Source organism: Antennarius striatus, chromosome 2 (genome assembly GCF_040054535.1).
Source record: "Antennarius striatus isolate MH-2024 chromosome 2, ASM4005453v1, whole genome shotgun sequence".
Classification (NCBI taxonomy): domain Eukaryota; kingdom Metazoa; phylum Chordata; class Actinopteri; order Lophiiformes; family Antennariidae; genus Antennarius; species Antennarius striatus.
Genome location: NC_090777.1, coordinates 12,356,279 through 12,375,017, shown reverse-complemented (window position 1 = coordinate 12,375,017; position 18,739 = coordinate 12,356,279). Strand labels below are relative to the sequence as shown.

Here is an 18,739-nt window from a genome sequence, read left to right as displayed (position 1 = left end):
TTACCCGCCCCTCTTACGTCACCAACCCATAATTTTCGCGCGCGAGCCGCTTTGTGTTAACTTCAGGACAGGTTGTTGTATTCTAAATATGCGTCCTGGAATGCACGCGCAACACGTGCACAAACACGGAGGATCACAGACTGAATTTCAGGCAGAAAAATGTGCACCATAGGGCCCCAATCAGATGGGTTAATAAGAGAGAAGAACCTTTACCTAAACTCATGTCATCTGAGCAATTTCATGAATCAGACAACAACTAAATGTACCTAGTAAGTGTGTATAGAAAAGTGTTTGGCATGTATGCCAATAAGTATCGATTTGATTCAATTCAAAAATAATAATAGTAATAACAGATAAAATGTATAGAGTTGGAGAGTACGAGGGATGCTGGTTCTTCATTCATCAAAACCCAGGTCTTGTACTTGCAATCATGAAAATGATCAATATGTAAAGACATTATTTTCACTGTAGATCGTAAGAACTTGAAAAGTTATTGATTTAGGTTGGACCTGCTTACCATGGACAGCAAAATTTGCTGCAGGGACAAAACTTGATACAATTTTAGTTTTAATGTTTATTGGAAAACAATATCAGTAAATCTCACAGTAAATACTCTGATATTTGGTCATGAAAATTTGCAAGACAATCCACTGACAGAGAATACATGAGAGCAATCTACACTTAAAAACAATTGCACATACTAAAAAAGAAAGGAATTTAGTTTAGTCATTCTCTTGACACCGATGCAATATCTAAACACATTCATGCCAAAATAAGCTGTGAATCCATGATCCAAATTTACAAGGTGGTCTGTTGTGTACGTTGGTGCATAAGACGTTCATCAGGTCATGGAGACATAGTCAGAGTGTTTTTCCGTTTTGAGTCTCGTCGTGGGAATGGTACAAAGCTTTTCACTTCTCTGAAACATAACCCTGGAAGAAAAAAAGTAAAAGCATTTGTTTTTTGCATGAAGCCTGCCAGCAACTTTAAAGACAATATAAAATATAAAAATCATTAAAGGCATATTGAACAACATTTTAACGGTAATAATATTCTTTCCGCAGGTAGCTTGGTGAATTATCCATCACTTCAAACACTTTAAATAAATTAAACTACTACTGAGCCATATAAAAAGCAGGATAATGATGATATCCACTGTCCTGATTATACTAGGTAACTTTCATTTATTACCTGAAACATTCTAAAATATAGTTCAGAGAAATTTGCTAAATTTGTAGAAATTTGGCTGAAAACAAACCAGATGATAACGTATACATCTCTCTCTTCAATACTCAAATCTACCCTATATTTGTGTAGTGTTATTGTTTTTCACGTACGCTTCCACTCATCCAGGGATAACGTGGCATTGTCATGGCTGTCATCGTACGGTGTGGGTTCAGGAAAGTCATCTGGGTCCCTTAGGCTGTCGAAATATGAGTGTTCCAGAGCTAGTTCTGCCGTGGGCCTCTCGTCTCCATCCAGAACCAGTATCTTCTCCAGCAGGTCTATGCCTGCAAATGGTCAGAGGCACAGCAGAAATCATGAAAAAAGTCATGAAACAAACATCTAATTGATGACAGTATTTAAAACTATGTTACTGACAAATGGTCAGCTTGAACAAAATTCAAAAGTAGTCAAAAGAAATACAATTTCAATGTGTTGTATTTGTTTCTGACTGTAATTTCAGTCTGTCAACCTTTGATTATTTTCTCTCATCATGCTTCCTTTTAGAACCAGCAGTAAGTTGTTTTTCTTCCTCACATATACAGGTACATCTTTTGTTCAGCATAAATTAGTCTGCCACTAAAACAGACAATTAATTCAACAACAAGTATTTGAACCAGCTGTATCTTTAATAAACGTGGCTTAAATGGGATGAAAAGGTTAAACTTACTTTGTGCGAAACTGTTGAGCTAAAAGGAAAGAATATCTAACTGACTAGACCCACCTGTTGCACTGATTCTGGGAAACAACGTTGAGAAGTCTTTTCTGGAATAGTGAGGAAGGTCCTTCACGTAATTCTTGGCCTGTTGTTAGAGAAAGCAGGACAACTAACATTTAACACGAAATGACACTTGACAGGATTTCATTCCTAAGCAAAGCAAAAGCTAATTCCATGTGCAGTCAGAGGACATGCAATGTTTCACATTTTGTCTGTTTACGTCGAGTAGAATGACTTCATAATTAACTGACAACTGAATCAGTTGTCAGTTTTTAGATTATCTGTAAATTAAGAATAAAAAAATGTATTATGCTCTTGCCATAAACAACACTCAGCCATGCTGTGTCGTCTCATGAAACATTTGAGTGGAACATCTGTTGAATTTAATTCTGAATGATATCTGACATAACCAGCTTTCTAGTATGCTAACCTAGGGCAAATGCTGGAGTCCAGGAGTATGCAGTCATAAAGACTTAGAATAAAGCCAACACTACCCCTGGAGGAGCAGCAGTGAAAATCCTTTGAAAATGAAAAATAGAATGTATAATCTCACGAATCTCCTGAGGCACATTAATTTTCTATGGTTCACAAAGAAAAACTATCACAATCATTCAAGAAAGAAATACCAAGAACTGAGAGTAAGTACATGACATTCCATTCAATATTACATTGTGACAATAATGAAGTATTAGTGTTATCTCTCCTCTGTGGGCTGGACTGAAATGAATCATCCAATAAGGATGAAAGGGATTTTTCTAAGATTATTTTTGTCTTTGGAAACCTGATATTCCATTAACCCTCCACACTGCTTGTTATACTCATGCCCTCCTCATCTCTCTCTATTGCCACCCCTGGGACAGTTTTTATGTTTAACCCGTACCTGGAAACTTAAAAAAGTCATTCAGGAAGAGGAATACAGAACACTGTTATAAATAAAGAAAAAGTAAGAAAACTAATGTCTGATTTCCTGATTATGGTTATGGAAAGACATGAATAAAGACATTTACAGTGTGTGTATATCAGAACATTACAGGACAAATATTAAATTAATTGGGATTTGATATGAATGAAATATCTAGGTGTCCATTTAGCGATTTAACAAAATTATTCCTAATTATAATCAAAAATTTGTAAAATAAAATCAGACATTGGAAGATGTATCTTAATCCCCCATCAAAGTATAATTTCAAGAGTTGGAGTAGTTAAAATCAATATACTTTCAAGGTTAATGTATTTGTTCCCGGCTTTACGAGTGGAGGTAATCGGAAAAGATTTTAGGGAATGAGATTAAGTGATTTCCAGATACTCTGGAAAGGTATAAAGCCAAGAGTCAGATATAAAACATCAAAATTATATAGAAATAAGGCAGGATTAGCATCACCCTGTTTGAAGAGCTATTTTCAAGGCGCAAAAAAAAATGCTGTTGGATGTATGTGATTCTTTGTATTCATTGAGATGAAAGGGACTTTAACATGTACATACACAAGCGCACACGCACAAACACACTAACACACACACACACACACACACACACACACACACAGACACACACAGACACACACGCACCTCCAGACTGTCCAGCTTCTGTATGAACTCTGGTCCCGGTACTCCGGTCACCTTCATAATCTGGGTCAGCTGGTCCATGTCTGGTCATCAGTGAGTTACATCAAGGATTTTATTCATTCATTCATTTTCCTAATTTCTTCATCCACTGTGGCGGGTCGCGGAGAGCTGCAGCCTATCCCTGCTGTCTCGGGGTGTGAGGCGGGGCAAACTCCGAGCACGACGCCAGTGCGCCGCGGAGCCACACAGAGACAGACAACCACGCATAAACACACTCACTCCTACGGGCAATTTGGAACAACCGATTAACCTGAATCACATGTTTATGGAGGTGGGAGGAAGCCGGACAACCCAGAGAGAACCCACGTAGACACGGGGAGAACATGCACAGAGCGGGACTCAAACCCGGAGCCGCCTTGCTGTGCGGCGACAGCGCAACCCACTGCGCCACCGTGTTGCCGTCCCGAGTGTTCTGTTTCCACGGCTGTATGGGTGGTCAGTTATTTTAGAAGCACTGGAGTCGAGCAGCTTAGTTTATAGTTGGCTTCTCGACTCACCAGCAACAAAATTTTGCCATTGGTTGTATATACAATTAGGCAAACAGGCAGAATGTATCAGGCATCTACTGTATAGGTCTGATGTATGTTTGTAATACACATTAAATGCACAATTCTGTACACTAAAACTCATGACTCTACATTACATTACTCAACAAACAAGTGAAGGAATGAAGCAGGTGGAAGGATACAGTCTTTCCCTTTGAAGAGTGTCTTTCCATTGGCCATTTCTGCCATGATACAGCCCACAGACCAGATGTCCACTGGAATATCGAACATGACATCAGTTAGAGCACAAAGGTTTAACATCAGATTTAATTAAATGCAGAAGGAATGAGGAAAGAGACTTTCACACGCCAGAGCAGACTTCCTTTTCATAAGTTATTGCTAGTTTTGTGAAGAGTCTAAATCGGTTAATTCTGTAGAAAATGGATAGATAAATGTTTTTCTGGTTTCTCCATACAGTATACAGTAATCCCTTGTTACTCGCAGTTAACGAGTTGCAGGACCCCCTGTGAAAAATGAAATTCCGCAATTTAGCGACAAATTATTTTATTATTTACGGTAATTTAAACGTTTCTGAAGCCCCCCTATACTAATATTAAACCACCTCATAGTGTATCTGTACTACCTTTTCCCACATTCTTATCGACTGTTTAAAGCACTTTTGTGTCTCACAGAAGTGCGCTGCATTCCGTGAGTCTTGGATGCTGTCAGCCAATAGCATGCGCGTACAGTGTCACGTGACTACCTTCTAAAAACCAGCTATGTAGTGAAGCCATGCGTCTTGAAGCGTGAACAAGCAAGGGATTATTGAAAACGTATAGTGGTCCTCCCTATCAACTCCCTACTAAAAGATGCTCAAACACGCTGATCAGAATCAGCTCCGTTCGTGACGTAACGACAGGAGTAATTTGCATAGCATTTGCATTGTAGACAGAATTGATGTTCCAACACAATAACTAGCTAAAGGACAGATCAACCTAGTACTGAGTCAACAGCACAGAGGTTTGATTATGTAACATCTGTGATCATCTTGCCAGTCTGGGTGTAGTGCATCCAGTTCAGAATGACCTCAGGGGCCCGATACCAACGGGTCACCACGTAGCCAGTCATCTCAGCATCCGCACTGCGAGCCAGCCCGAAGTCCAGTATCTGCATCAAAAGCAAGGAAACCCAATCCCAGTATGTAAGAGCACTGTGAAGACAATTCACCACGTGATGAGCTATTTTCTTTTCAGATAATTTTTTCTTTCTTTCATATTTCTAATTTCATTCCACATACATTGTATTGTGTCATGATTTTTGAATATGACTGTTTCCTGCCGTTACATCTCTTTTGAAGGTTTACAATATGATGTTGCAGACTGTCGTTAATCCAGGTCATGGAATTCTTTTAAGGCTGGATCTGAAACAACTGGAATTCTATTTAGACTTCAAGTTACAGTTTTTGAAACACAAATGGTTTGTTTTTCTAACGAGGTATCATGTGAGATGTTTGCATCATCATTTCCACTTGATTCAATATGTGTCTGATAATAATGCAACTCACATGATGCCCCAAACCCCTTGTGTTCTCAGCGACTGCAATGAGCCACAATAGTACTTTTAAATCTTGACCCTAACAAGTTTGTATGTTCGTTATCTCAGAAGTTATTAAATATCTGAAACTCTCCACTAGATGGTTAAAACCCTAAACAGAAATCCGGTTTCTTCACTTAAGCTTCAAAGGTTACATTTTTACAATGTTTTTCAAATGTTCTCCTTGCAAATACAAACCTTCAGTTCACAATCCTGGTTCACTGCCAAGTTTCCAGGTTTAAGATCCTGTTAAAGAAAATGAGTTCAGTTAAAGTAACTGATTTTCAGGAAAGTGTCTGTACTTGACTGTACGAAAAACTAGACCGAGAGCTTGTCACCCCTGAGGCAAAACGTGACGCTGATGCTTCAGTGCAACTGTAGAGACTTTGAACAAGGACTCATCAGCGTGACTCATCTGTAACCTCACCACTCACTGCCTATCAGCAGCCATGTAATAGACTACTAGGACATAATGTGTGATAAGTGTGTAGCTGTCAGTGAGTGTTGATAACACCTTCGCTGCTTTAGGAAATAAGAGAGTAATAGCAGGCTAACAGTTGTACTGAGGACTGAATTGTGTGCATGAGAATGTTTTATACAGTCTAAACATTCACAAACAGCCAACTGATCTATAACAAGAATATTGTTATCAATATTACCTTATTCTAATTAGGATACTTTTGCAAAACCTTACAGTTCTAAATAAACCGATAACCATTTTTCTTTCAAAAAAAATTATGGAGGACATAAAAATAGACTCGACACAACACATAAAACACATTTCTGACATTTTTTCTTTTCAAATTACCAATCCCTAGGGACATAGAGCAGTAATGTTACATACAGTATATGTCATTATGTTACTGATCTGATTTATTTTATATCAATTTTTCTAGGAAATGTGTTCACAGCAGGTTAAATGTAATAAAGGAAATATTATATAAGCAATAGAATTCTAAATTCCCTTGAATCTTACTTCAAGCTAAAAAAAACATCTTTTAAAGTTCAGCTACCACGGATCAATGTGTACCCTGGCAGTCAGTCATCTAAAAATGTTGTTATGGGGGATACATGACCGGTCACATGACCTACCAGGATTTTCAGTAGGTGTCACTTGGGGACTTACAAGAGTAGAGATCAAGAATGAAGCTTTAGAAGGAACACTGCAGAACGATTAAAGGATATGTGACAGCTGTGTCACGGTGAATTGCAAGGGCTTAGTTAAACAATAACGAAACACTGGACAATTGTCACTGCATAGACCTGGGCAAATGCTCTTGGCATGCATGAGAAAAGGGCAGTGAAGAAAGAATGCATTTAAAATACTAAAATTGCTTATTGTTACTCACTAATTAAGAAGTACCTGTGCATGAACAAGTTCCTATGTCGCCATGCGTAGCTGATTTGCGTGGGCTTGTTAGCATGTTGGAGGTACAGATTTTTGGCCCACTTCTCCTCCCGGTAGATGGGCGTAACCGGGTCCCACTGGTTTTTGCTAGCTCTGGGCTAATCTGCTGGAGATCTTTTAATGTGCTTAATGTGTCTTTCGTCTGCTGCGCTAACATTGCTACAGCCCTCAAAGCTGCCAGTTCCTTTGTGTTTCAAAGGAGTCTGAGGAACACATCTTGAAGCCCCAGTCTGCACTGAAATCTTGGCCCTGGGAGGGGCCTCCTTGTGTCTTGTTGCTGTTCTCAGCTGTATCGTCACATGATGTGTCACGTGAAGGACCTGTCATATGAAACTGTCTTCCACAACCTCACCTTGGAAACAGAGTTTGGATTGACGCGGTTTTAAGCCTACTACCCAGAGGTTTCTGTTTTAGTTGTTGACTGTGTTTCAACCGACATATGAAACTGATCACTAGCCTGTTTGGTATTGTTGGTTAACCATACACCTGACCATAATCCTACTTATTCCCTGACCCTGTCAAAGTGAATCAAGAAGGCAATGCAAAGGTGGTCACACCAAGAATTGATTCTTCTTCGGTTTGCTAACTTAGAATTCTCTAAATTGATGTCTATAAACAATTAATTTTTTATATTTTTAAAGGTATTCTAACGTAACATTTCGTCACATCCCCTTAAGACCTTAACACAGTACAGTAAATGTTTTTTGTTCTCCAAGTGACTAAAATCATTTAATATCTGCCTGAGAAAATAGTGCTGCATTACTATTTTAACTACCATACTTTCTCTAGTTAACAAAAATCACACACACACACACACACACACACACACACACACACCACACACACACACACAAACACGCACGCACACACACAAAGGTCTTGGCATTAGTGATGGAGGGTGTGACCTAACAATTCTCAACGTGCAGGATATCCCAGAAACAACTCATCCTACCTGTTGAGGCAGAGTTTGTGCTGACTCAGTCACATTGACAAATGAGTTTCCTTTAGAGGTGTTCCTCTAATTCGGACTGAGTCGCATGTCCGCCACAATCTGCCGTACAAATCACTGCACACACTCTAACTCTTCAATAATAATGTCACAAAAAAAGCTTTTTTGTTCACAGACTTTGTCTAGTGACAGTCAATGTATTTAGACTCACACTCACCCTGTGGATGATTCCAGCCTTATGAATGTACTGCAGAGGGAAAGAGACACAGCAGCCAGCAAATGACTTACTATTAGTTACTATTAGTTCATAGAATTTTATGCATTTTTAATTGTCCTGTGCACATGATAGTCCTATGTTTCATGAGCTCACATGACAACTGGAGTGAAATAAATGAATTGAAATTACTGTGAGTTTCTTTGTGATCTATGTTTGGCCTTCCAGCTTCGACAGTTTACAGACTAACAGGAAATGGGGAAGCTAGAGAACCAGGGTGTGACCTATAGCAGAGGGACTGCAGGTTGGAATACATTTTTTAAATTAAAATAAGTCATTTAAGGCACATAAATTGATCCACTGCACCCTTCATTATTAATGGAATATATATGTATGCATTTGTATAATACACAGTAAAATTTTGGCATAACTATGACTCATTTCCTTATTATTACCTTGAAATGTACCTATTGCGGTTTTATTTAATTATATTTCCTGTTGTCATAATGGTTCTTGATGAATGTCCCCAGCTCACCCTGAGTCCACACAGCATCTGGTAGACAAGAAATTGGACTTTATCTTCTGAGAGATGACCTCGCACCTTTGACAGGTCAGTAAACATATAAGGCATGACCAAGTAGCTGAGTAAAGAGGGAGAGAGAAAGGCAGAGCAAGCAAGAGTGAATTCAAAGAGCTGGACATGATTACCACTATTGAACAGTCACACAAATAGACTTTATTGTACCATTTACTGCTCACTCAAGACTACAACTAGCACAAGATGTAATTCACTGCACTTTCTACACACAGCTAAGGCTGCGATCAATGTCTTTTCATGTTTCAATAATGATCTTACAGCATGGTTGAGTAACAGTTGCTTTTTTATCACCTTTTCTAAATGAATCCTCTTTGCAGGATCATCCTACACTGTTGTTGCAGTTTAATGTATTCATCTTAAAAGCACAAAGAAAGTGATTATGAAATCACGCTAAGACATATTTACTCTACTTGTAAGCCACCAAATAGATTCAATTTATTATTTTTAATGCAGTTAAGTATACTTTTTACTTCCATTCGGTAAGTTTGGTGGTTTGATGTTGATAGTACACTGAGCTGTTTCACTAGGTATTAAATCAAAATTCAGATATATTTACTTTGGCTTTCAGGTATCCTGTTTGCTTTAACAATAAAGCACAGACAGCAGTAAAAAATATGATAAAAAACCAGTGTGTTCATCATCTGTGATTTGAACACATCATACGAAAGTACATATTTAACAAATAAATAATAATAATTTCACTTAACTATAAAATTGCTCAATAAACTGCTCTGCTTTATAGCGGGTTAATTTTTCCATAAGTCTCTTAGTCTTGACCTCTGTTCTTTGCTTGATTTATAGGTTTGTACTTCTGTTCAAAAACTCAATTGATGTGATACCAAGACAATAATCCACAGCAACGGATTAAGGTATGCAAAAACCACAGCTCAAACATAAATTAACACCACTCGGGGCTGATTTTTCTCATACGAGATCAATAACACAATATAAATATTTAACGGTGCTTGATTGAAATTATATTTTAGTCATCAGAATTTTGAAATCCTTGATTTTAAATTCACATATTCCACATTGAGACCAGAGTACGATTGTCAGGGGTCTAGCTACATTTAGCCATAGAGTGTACGACACTGATCTATAATCAATTACTTTCCTGAAAGGCTAGAGATTTTTCAGACCCTGGTCTGAAAGCATTGAAACGATAATAATAACACGTTGCAGCTATGTCCTCAACAAACGTGTCAAACACAGTAACCTGACACACTGAGAAGAGACTCGAGAACTTTTCTCTTCACTCTGGAGATTGAGCTGTTGTTTACATAGAAAACAATCGTTCTTCCAACGGTTCTGTAGATTTTTTGTCAGATAAATACGACAGCACAAATAACCAGAGGCATTGCCTGTCTCTACCTGAAGGTTTTCTGAAAATGACAAAAATTACTCACAAGTCCTGCATTTCGTCAAGGCTTGTTGCAGGCGTAAACACATCCAGCAGTCCGATCACCTATGAAGGATGAAAGAGGAAGATGATGAATATGAAGGCCCCAAACACAAGTTATAACTACAGTCTAAAAGACATAAGAGGTGTGTTGGGTTATATCGACTCACGTTTTCATGCTTCATGTGTTTGAGCAGTCGCAGCTCTCGGTAGGCCCTCTTAGCAAAGATCTCTGACTGGAAGGGCCTGTGGAGCTTCTTAATAGCCACTTTCTCTTTAGTCTTTTCTTTTATTGCTGAACTGTGGTGAATAATGGAATAACGTGTCATTAGCTTGCACTTTATATGTGCATGCACCTTGTAGTTTCATATTGATTTCTCACTTTTGAAATCAGTGCATCAAGAAAATTACATGATATGATGAGTTTTTACTCAAAAATGAGCATGGACGAAGAAGCTGCTGATGAGACTCATTCTCTAAATGACTGAAGAGTTTCTAAGGTTTATTGAGAACCAGCATGTAAATGTTTGCCAAGATGTGATGTGCACGTCTGCACTGATCAGCAGGGCATCAAATCGTGGGAGGAAAGGCTTGATATGCTATTTGGAGCTGCATCCACCAACACACATTACACACACTACTTTGGCAAGGTCCTGGGGACAACATAACAGTGATGGTATTGAGGTAAATTCTACAATAAATACGAAGCATGTTACACATGCAGTAGTTACTGAATTGTTGGTTATGTTACGGTTTATGATTGTCTTCTCTTCCAGTTCTTTTTTTTAAGCTTTAACAGACTGCAGCTTCCACACAGCAACGCTTACAACCCTGGTAACGTCATTAGCAGACCATTATCTGCAGCTCTGACAGCAGAGACGTCAGAGTTGGAGATGATGGATGTTAAAACATCAAGACCCTTTTAGCATCTTTACATTCACCGTGTAAAATTTAACGACATGATGAAGACATATTATTTGCATATTACATCTCTGTGACCAATTCTGACAGATTTTGCACTGATTATCTTAAAATTCTGCTGTTTTAAGAAGGTAAATTGGGATTTAAAGAAAAATCATTTTGTACTAATAGTTTTAGTACTGAACAGTTTTAGACAATGCAATGTCTAAATGCAGTTACCTTTACAAATCCAACATAAAATAATGCATTAAAAAGATGGTAGCTGGATAAAAATCTCAAACAGCGATTGTGATTCTGCTGTGGAAACTGCCTTCGGTTTCCCCAGCAGATCCTAGTGAATTAGTAGTATTTTGGAATACAATCCAATTGCAGCCCTAGAAGTATGACAACTGTGCACCAGCTTTTACTCTTATGTACCTTTACTCTTATGTCATATGTACCTCATATAAATAGTACAATAAAGCAATGGACCCTTTTCCTTTGGTCTACTGGGAGCCTGTTTTCCATAAGGATTTAATGACCGGATCTTTTTCTCCTGTTGGCTTTTCCCGTCAGGGGTCGTCACAGCGAATCAGTTGCCTCCATCTAACCGTGTCTTCTGCATCCTCTTCTCTCACACCAACTACCTTCATGTCCTCTTTCACTACATCCATAAACCTCCTCTTTGGTCTTCTTCTAGGCCTCCTGCCTAGTTGTATCCATCTAACCCACCAACACACATTACACACACTACTTTGTGCTGAGTTTTTAACTGCCTGGCAGTTCAAAACTCAGCATCCTTCTACCAATATATTCACAATCTCTCCTCTGGACATGTCCAAACCATCTCAGTCTGGCCTCTCTGAGTTTTTATTTATTATTTATTTTTTTATACTTTAGTATACTTTACTTTTTATCTCCAAAACCTCTAATATGTGCTGTCCCTCTGATGTACAGTGACACTGTCTCTAGACCAAACAACATCGCTGGTCTCACCACAGTTTTGTACACCTTTCCTTTCATTTTAGCTGAATCTCTTCTATCACACATCACACCTGACACTTTTCTCTACCCTTTCCATCCTGCTTGTACACGCTTCTTCACCTCTTTTCCACACTCTCCATTGCTCTGGACTGTTGACCCTTAATATTAAGTAAAAATCCTCCACCTTCTTGAGCTCTTCTCCCTGTAACCTCACTCTTCCACTTGGGTCCCTCTCATTCACACACATGTACTCTGTCTTACTGTGGCTAACCTTCCTTTCTCACCTTTCCAGTACAAACTCCACCTCTCTAGCTTCTCCTCCACCTGTTCCCTGCTCTCACTACAGATCACAATGTCATCTGCAAACATCATAGTCCATGGAGATTCCTGTCTAACCTTGTCTGTCAGCCTGTCCATCACCATAGCGAACAAGAAGGGGCTCAGAGCTGATCCCTGATGCAGTCCCACCTCCACCTTGAACTCCTCTGTCACACCTACAGCACACCTCACCACTGTCTTACAGTCCTCATACATGTCCTGCACCGCTCTAACACACTCCTCTGCCACTCCAGACTTCCTCATACAATACAAAGGTTTCTCTCTGGGCACCCTGTCATAAGCTTTCTCTAGATCTACAAAAACACAATGCAGCTCCGTCTGGCCTTCTCTGTACTTCTCTATCAACATCCTCAAAGCAAATACTGCATCTGTAGTACTTTTTTTTGGCATGAAACCATACTGCTGCTCACGAATGCTCATTGCTGCCCTTAGTCTATCTTAAACTACTCTTTCCCATAACTTCATTGTATGGCTTATCAGCTTTATTCCTCTGTAGTTTCCACAACTCTGCACATCTCCCTTGTTCTTATAAATTGGCACCAGCACACTTCTCCTCCATTCCTCAGGCATCTTCTCACTATCTAAGATCCTGTTGAACAACCCAGTCAGAAACTCTACTGCCACCTCTCCTAGACACGTCCAAACCTCTACAGGTATATCATCAGGACCGACTGCTTTTCCACTCTTCATCCTCTTCAATGCCCTCCTCACTTCATCCTGACTAATCTTTGCTACATCCTGGTCCACAACAGTCACCTCTTCTAGTCTTTGTTCTCTCTCATTTTCCACGTTCATCAACTCTTCAAAGTACTCTTTCCATCTTCCCATCACACTACTGGCACCTGTCAATAGACTTCCATCTCTATCCTTAATCACCCTAACCTGCTGCACGTCCTTCCCATCTATTTTTCTCTGTCTTGCCAACCTGTATAGATCAGTCTCTCCCTATTTACTGTCCAACCTAGCATACAAGTCATCATATGCCCCTTGTTTGGCCTTTCCTACCTCTACCTTCACCTTACGCTGCATCTCCCTGTACTCCTGTCTACTCTCCTCAGTCCTCTCAGTGTCCCACTTCTTCTTGGCTAACCTCTTTCTCTGTATACACTCCTGTACCTCCTCATTCTACCACCAAGTCTCCTTATCTACTATCCTTCCAAATGACACGCCAAGTACTCTCCTACCTGTCTCCCTGATCACATTAGCTGTAGGTCTCAACCTAGTGTGATCAGGGAGACAGGTAGGAGAGTACTTGATGTGTCATTTGGAAGGAAAGTAGATAGATAAACTGGATGTATTTAATAAATCATAACTACTGTAATCATCTACCACACATAGGCTATTACAAATGTATCACCAGCATAGAGAGTAGTCTTTCTTCCACGCTCTATGCCGTGAGATGGCGGGTGTATCCAGTTACTGAATGGGCTTTAAAAAACGTGAAGAACACAACAGGAACATCATGGAACCCGTGAGAACTGTTATCACCATATGGCTTCATGGTTGACCGCTGAAACTGATGTAGCGTGAAGCCATGATATACAATTTTATGTGTGATGAAACAGTATAAACACTTAAACACATAAAATAGTTAACCCTAAACAATATAGTTTACATTTACATACCCAAATGTGTCTTTATAAGTATTGCAGAATATGCACATTCCATATTATTGTCGTTTCCAGATAACTTGATAGTAACTCCATTCAGATATTAACGTGGCCATCTTTAATGCTGACATCTCCTCTATGAGTGCTGATGAATACATGTCATGAACGCGTTATGAGACACACTACGTAGTGACACAAGACGCGCACTGCTGGGATGCGTTATAAGGTACCAGGTGATATAAGTTGTTGACAACGGACTCGTGTGTCATCAGTGTTACCAGTGACATAAGCCAGGCCCTCCAGCAGCAGCCAGAGAAGTCCGGGCGTCGATCGCTAAGGAGCGCAGGGCTCCGACCGCTTACATTCAGACAGCCCCGTCCCAACCTGCCTACAGCCTCACGCAGCAGCAGCCAGTGGATGACATGTTAGAACCACACTCACCACACCGAGCCGTACGCCCCGGTACCGATCTGCTTGAGCCGGGAGTATTTCTCCGGGACTTCCCACACCGTGCTGTTGATCTCCTCACGGTAGAAATGCGCATGAACCTCCATCATGCAGAGGAAAAGACGAAGCTCGATGAAACTTCTCGCGTACGTCTATCACTTACTTTCAGCAGAAGGTAAAGCAAGACACTACGCAAAACCAGCTGAGACATGCACACCCTACTTCCGGCAGGAATTTTCAAAATAAATGACTGCGTGGGAGTGGAGACAAATGGCCAGCTATTGTTCGCAAATCCTGTTAAAACGTATAAAGCTGGCATTATATATACCTGTATATAACCAAAACTGAGTCGAAAAAATACATTTTATTTTGCTCTGTGGTAAATTTTTGGAAATCTCATCTCGCGCCACAGTTCAATGGTGGATGAGGATAGAATGACATTTAAGCAAAAGAAGCCCCAACGGATGAATGTATGTAGCAGACATTACTCTAGTTTTTAATACCATTCACGTTAATCTTAACATTTGATAATACTGTAATGTTAGGTAAGTGAGGGGTTCTTGCCGGTCATGACACAGGCTATTATTGTGAAAATATTTGTGAGCTACGCCGGTCTGTTTCTCAGCGGCTTGACGGACCAACACATTGTGCTGTTCGTACAGTCACTACTGTAGTACGTAACATGTAAATTAGTGGAGGAATTCACAACTTTTAGCCCAGTTCCTCCTTTACCGCAAAACATGTCAATTTTAAAAGCCTAATCCACCGAAAATAACATGTTGATGTTAACAGTATTTAACTTTAGCGTGAAGACAATCAGACGCCTTACTCGCTTCAACATGTTGAGACTCCCCTTGTTTCCACCCACCCACCCACCCACCCACCCACACACACACACACACACACACACACACGGTTTTATTTGTCATGAATGATTACTGTACATTGCCAACAGGTCACCGTACTGTAGTAGTCAGCAGCAGGATGTTTACACTGCAGGTTTGAAGTAAAACATGCAAACAATTTTGTAAACAAATACACTATAGGTTTATTCAGATGAATAATCCATGAATATGTGTTTAAGTCATTCCCGCTTTTCGTTCTGGTCATGTTGATCCTGTTTGATTCAAAGGACTGTGGTCAGGTTGAGAAAGAGCAAAAGGTCCGTAGGATCTGTGTTCATGAAAGCAGTCCAGTCAGTCAGTCTGTGCCTGCATAATACTTATTGACCCATGTAGGCTTTAGATAAGTGCTTTCAGTGTCTGTTAGGCATCTGACTGTTTCTCAGTCTGGTACATTTAAGGTTGTTACTATTTGCTTGTGTATGTTCTTTTAAAAACATTTGGTGTTTTCTAGTATTATAGAAGTCTCATCAAGTTACCTGTTATGTATGCATGCATGACAATGACAAAATATCTGACTTGGTGGGCACCCTGTTTGGAGGGTGATCCACGGTTCACATCATCAGTATATTGTGTTCTATTATTTGCTATTATTTGTTATTATTTTGTGTTCAAAATAATAGCAGTCTGTTTAAAAAATTGAGTAAAGCCCAAAATCCTTATAATGGTTTTTATTTCCATGCATTGGGAACACTGCACATTATATTCTAAATCAAAACATGAGGAAAAAAGCAGAAATTCTTTAATTGCTTTACAGAAAATGAAGAAAAATGAACATTGGGCTGTTCAGAAAAATAGCAGTGTCTGCATTTTACTTTACAAACTCAAATATTTACTGTAAAAACTGAAAAATATCCAGGATTCAGCATTCCTATGAATCACTAAACTAATATTTAGTTGTATAGCCACTGTTTCTGAGAACCGCTTCACATCTGTGTTGCATGGAGTCGACCAACTTCTGGCATCTGTGAACAGGTATTCCAGCCCAGGATGATTTGACAACGTTCCATAATTCCTCTGCATTTCTTGGTTCTGCCTCAGAAACAGCATTTTTAATGTCACCCCACAAGTTCTCTATCAGATTAAGGTCCAGGGATTGGGCTGGCCACTCCATGACTTTAATTTTGTTGGTCTGGAACCAAGAAGCTGCTCGCTTACTGGTGTGTTTGGTGTCGTTGTCTTGTTGAAACACCCATTTCAAGGGCATTTCCTCTTCAGCATAACGCAACATGACCTCTTTGATGTGTCCAAACTGATCCATGATCCCTGGTATGCCATAAATAGGGCTGACACCATAGTAAGAGAAACATCCCCATATCATGATGCTTGCACCACCATGCTTCACTGTCTTCAGAGTGTACTGTGGCTTGAATTCAGTGTTTTAGGGGTCGTCTGACAAACTGATTGCGGCCCTTAGACCCAAACAGAATAATCTTACTCTCATCCGTCCACAAAATGTTTCTCCATTTCTGTTTTGGCCAGCCAATGTGTTCTTTGGCAAATTGTGTCCTCTTCAGCACATGGCTTTTTTTTAACAGTGGGACTTTGCGGGGGCTTCTTGCTGATAGATTAGCTTCACACAGGCGTCTTCTAATTGTCACAGTACACACAGGTAACTTCAGACTGTCTTTGATCATCCTGGAGCTGATCATTGGCCGAGTTTTCACCATTCTGGCTATTCTTGGATCCATTCGAATGGTAGTCTTCCGTTTTTCTTCCACGTCTCTCTGGTTTTGCTTTCCATTTTAAAGCATTGGAGATCATTTTAGCCGAGCAGCCCATCATTTTCTGCACTTCTTTATACGTTTTCCCTTCATTAATCAACATTTTAATCAAAGTACATTTTTCTTCTGAAAAATCTCTGGAACGACCCATTTTTCTCAGGTTTTCAGAGATAAATGCATGAGCAACATGTGCTGGCTTCATCCTTAAATAAGGGCCACCTGATTGACACCTGTTTTTTCACAGATTGAATGACTCACTTATTGAACTCCACACTGCTATTTTTTGGAACACGCCCCTTCAATTCATTATTCAATTACATAGACTCAGGAGCATACATATCATGAATGTTGGCTCTGTTGGTTTTCTATGACCCTACTACAGCAACTGATAATTATTTACCATGCATGAATATAATTATTACCAAAAACAGGTTATTCTTGTTGGACTGCAATTATTTTTATAACACAACTGTATACCCCAGGTGTCATTGGGTCTTTTGGCCATTGCTACAAGACATCCTCGATTGAACAGGGCCCCTATAGGGTTGATCAAGTCCCCGGAGGGTGTCCCCCAAATTACCCTCTCAAATGGGGGCCAGCAGGAGTCTTGCTTCTTTATCAATTCCACTGACTGCTTCTCTCAGGTGCCTCTGATGTTACTTTGATAGTTTGCCGCTTGCTCTTGCCTCTGATTCCCAGATGCTTCAGCAGCCTGGAGGTAGAAGCTGCCATGAACCCTCTGCACCCCAACTCCGCTCGCTAGACTTCAGTGTTCCTGCCGCCATGTTGTGCTTCAGCAGCTGGATTGGCGTAGCGTAGCTGTTTCCACTCGTAAATTTCATCCACTACTACTACTACTAATTGCATGCTTTTAAGCCCCTCAGGTGTTGTGTGTTTGTTTCACGAGCCTGTACACAATATTGTCTTGTATGCAAAACTCTAATACATATATGCATGTATATGTATCACATGTATAGCCTGAGTGAGAAGGCAAGTTTCCCATTGGGGACAATAAAGTTGAGTTTCTTCTTTTTTCTTCTTCTTCTCTCATGGACAAACGTGACCTGCAGGGGGTAATTTACTTTTGCTGATTCTTCCTAGCGACATATTTATTTTATCACCAATTTCCTCTTGATTGTGTTCCAAGCTGGCTGCTTAGCTGTTAGTCCAAGGCCTCCTGTTCCTTGCTGGACATGTCCCACTATATCCGCATGTCTGAGAGTTGCTATTGCATCCTCCACTGCACCTGCTGGTCTCCATTTGTAGAGGTCTATGGTGCCAAGCCACGGTGGAACCCTAAGTCATTTCTTGATATAGCCTGTGATTCCACGTCCCAGCTTCTCTACTGTTATGACTGAGACCTCCAAAACTGAAAGACACCACAGCAACCTGGGAAGAAGTCCAAACTTCAAACAGCAGACCTTTAGTTTTGCAGGCAACTGAGAGTTGGGGATGACCTGCTCTCCACAACTGATGTTTTTCCACAGCCGTTATACCTGGTGTTTGTCTTTTAAGGGAAGAAAAGGTTGGAAAATATAAATGTTGAATAAATCTTTGCAAATATTTTAATAGGAAGAAAGGATCTTCCACAATTTTGTTATACTCTTTGAGACCCAGACAGT

At 39.9% G+C, this 18,739-nt stretch overlaps 1 protein-coding gene across 1 annotated transcript; it reads right to left on the bottom strand.

Moving 5' to 3' along the window:
- Positions 1–565: 565 nt before the first annotated feature.
- Positions 566–14,677, bottom strand: mapk13 (mitogen-activated protein kinase 13). Its single transcript, XM_068331605.1, has 12 exons — positions 14,486–14,677; positions 10,382–10,511; positions 10,219–10,277; positions 8,750–8,855; positions 8,218–8,247; positions 5,842–5,889; positions 5,103–5,217; positions 4,254–4,325; positions 3,509–3,588; positions 1,949–2,027; positions 1,338–1,511; positions 566–932 (listed from the first exon to the last, which is right to left on the bottom strand). The coding sequence occupies exons 1-12, from the start codon at positions 14,599–14,601 to the stop codon at positions 847–849; spliced, it is 1,095 nt and encodes a 364-aa protein (XP_068187706.1). The 5' UTR covers positions 14,602–14,677; the 3' UTR covers positions 566–846.
- Positions 14,678–18,739: the final 4,062 nt, after the last annotated feature.

Coding starts and splice junctions, on each gene's coding strand:
- mapk13 (XM_068331605.1), bottom strand. CDS start 14,601: ATGATGGAGGTTCATGCGCATTTCTACCGTGAGGAGATCAACAGCACG. Junction 5,218..5,841: donor ACCAGGATTGTGAACTGAAG/GTTTGTATTTGC, acceptor CTTTTGATGCAG/ATACTGGACTTCGGGCTGGC. Junction 3,589..4,253: donor ACTCTTCAAAGGGAAAGACT/GTATCCTTCCAC, acceptor ACTGATGACCAG/ACATGGACCAGCTGACCCAG.